Source organism: Astatotilapia calliptera, chromosome 3, assembly GCF_900246225.1.
Source record: "Astatotilapia calliptera chromosome 3, fAstCal1.2, whole genome shotgun sequence".
Lineage (NCBI taxonomy): Eukaryota > Metazoa > Chordata > Actinopteri > Cichliformes > Cichlidae > Astatotilapia > Astatotilapia calliptera.
In genome coordinates, this window is record NC_039304.1 from 49,099,787 (window position 1) to 49,102,454 (window position 2,668).

The 2,668-nt window shown below is 39.8% G+C and overlaps 1 protein-coding gene across 1 annotated transcript; it reads left to right on the forward strand.

Annotated features, from left to right (window-relative positions):
• Positions 1-459: 459 nt before the first annotated feature.
• Positions 460-1,696, forward strand: LOC113015407 (high affinity immunoglobulin gamma Fc receptor I-like; the record flags this gene model as incomplete). Its single annotated transcript, XM_026157445.1, has 3 exons — positions 460-661; positions 745-1,033; positions 1,636-1,696. Coding segments are annotated over 3 exons (552 nt in total), but the record flags the coding sequence as incomplete, so codon positions are not given.
• Between the last annotated feature and the right edge of the window lie 972 nt (positions 1,697-2,668).

Genomic DNA, 2,668 nt, shown 5'->3' on the forward strand with positions numbered 1-2,668 from the left:
AACAAACGCTATGCGTCGCCAGGTGTTTCATCGGATTTGAGGTGTTACCTCCTTTGACAGTATTACAGTATCAGCTTAAAGCACTTGTTGCAGGCTGCTGAGTTTGCATCTTTTGCTGTGAAGTACAGCCAGACTTTTGACCGCTTCGCCTTGGTCATTTTTAATCTGTAGCTCTGCTCTAAAAGAACGTACGTACTACTATCCTCCGAAACGTAAAATGATTGGCTAGAAGTGTATCACAGCTCAGGAAAAAAAAGCACCAAAATAAAGCACCGAAATGTGCGCTGCTTTTTGGTCTGGTTACTACCGTTTATGTCAGAACCGGTGCCATCATGGCACCGGACACCGGTACCCATCCCTACTTATTACTATAAGCTTTATTTATCATTTTGTGTTTGAAAGGGGTAATCATCACAAAGCTTGTGATGCACATTTTATTGGCTATCATGGCTATTTTACTGTGAGGAGATCTCTCGTGGACACGTGTTATATAAGATGAAAGAGGAAGTAGAGCAATGCAACACAACCAGTAAGAAAACAACAGCAACAACAACAGGTTCACAGTGCACCATTCATTATCTTTATGCAAGTGACAGTGGAGAATATCTGTGTGTTACAGCAGGAGGGAATAGAAGCAACACTATCTACATCACTGTCACTGGTATGAGTGAATGAAGGCTGTAATATTTCGTCAAAAACAAAAACAAGTTCAACATTTAAAATTTTAAGTCACTTGTTGTGTAGATGGTTCTGTGATCCTGGAGAGTCCTGCTGTTCCTGTGATGGAGGGAGAAGCTGTGACTCTTCGCTGCATGAACAAGATGACTTTATCCAACTTCACAGCTGATTTCTTCAAAAATGGGCATCACATAGGGAGCAGCTCAACAGGAAACTTGGCCATCCACGAAGTTTATAAGACAGATGAAGGATTTTACAAGTGCAACATTTCAGGAGGCGGTGAATCCCTAGTGAGCTGGCTGGCTGTCTCTCTGCCATATCTCACTTTTTTTCTTCTGTTTTCGAGTGGATTTTGGTCAATCACTGCTGATTCATGCATCAATCATAAACACGTTTATATTTTCTATTTTTTCGCACTCCTGTTTGTGTGATTAAATACAGTGATTCACTGCACTGCACTAGTCACATATTTTTTCTGAAAAAACTCAAAGCAAATCCACCATAATAACAACTGTGGCAGAGTGCAGGGGGTGACTATTAGGCTACGTTCACACTGCAAGTCTTAATGCTCAATTCCGATTTTTGATCAAATTCAATTTTTTTGTCTGCTTGTTCACACTATAAATAAAATGTGACAGCAAACGCGCTCTAGTGTGAATCCTCAAAGTGGCCAGCATGCGCAAAAGCAGACGTCACACACAACGCGCTCTGTTCAGACCCAGACCAAACAGTATTGTTTGACTGATGGCCCTTAATATAAAGACTTGTTTTGGACTTTACGTTTCCCAATTTTGCTTTAAGTTGTTTTGTTATTTACATATGGCCTAATAATTATCCTTATTGCGGTTTTAGAGAGGAGCGGTGCTTCAAAGGATAGTTGCAGATTTCTGTCAGAATCTGCAGATTATACAGCACAAATAAAATGTTCACGTTTCTCCAACGTTGTGTTCCCAACAGTTTTACTGACATCTACACGGGATGGACAAGGAAGCTTTCGCGATGTCTTCTCGGGCGCTGATAATTGGCGTCTGTTTTGTGTCAGTGACGTAAAAGACGGATTTAATGAGACATGACCGTTCAAACAGCAGTCGCTTTCTAAAACATCGGATATGTATCGGATTCAGTACCACATACGAAAGTGACCCAGATCGGATATGAAAATATCGGATTTGTGCCGTTCACACTGTCATACCATGATCGGATATGGGTGGCATAGGGTCAAAAAAAAAATCGGATTTGATGCGCTTTCGCCTGCAGTGTGAACGTAGCCTTAGCGATGGGATTTCCCGCTCTTTTTAGAGAACTGGCTCTTTCGGCTCCGAACTGGCTCTTCAAGTTGTTTTCTTGCTTTAATTAATTTATTATGAACAACAATATAAGATTATGCACAAAAGGAATTACTAATGTAAAAAACGCATGGTTTTATTTATATATGTTTATATATAAATATATGCGGTGGCCCCTAGAGACAAAGCACATAACAGTCCAAAAACTGTCAGCTGCGAAAAGCTAAGGGAGAAATAACTACAATTAGTTGGGGTGTATGTATACTTTTGACTCTGTGTGAATTAGAAAATATAAAAAAAATATTTTTAAACTTCTGTGCCCACTAACTGTTCTTAAAAGTCTTTAATGATGTATGTTGTATAACCATTTCACTCTGGAAAAAGAAGTGTGTGCTCTTTATTAAAAATTGTGTATGTTTGTGTCCTGTTTGTTTGTATATGTGTCTTTCTGGCTGCTGTTCCAACCAAATTTCCCCTTGTGGGACGATTAAAGGATTATTTTATTCTATGCTATTTATTTGTGTTGCTCCAGCCAATCTTGAACAATATATGTGAAAGCTGCTCCTTTTGCAATGATCCAGGGTGAGGGGTTGGTCGTCTATGCTCAGAGCAGCCAATATGGGTATACCAAGTTTAAATGAGCCAATAAGTGGATGCCCTACACCTGGAGGACATGAGACAAAGAGACAGAAAAACCAGTTACA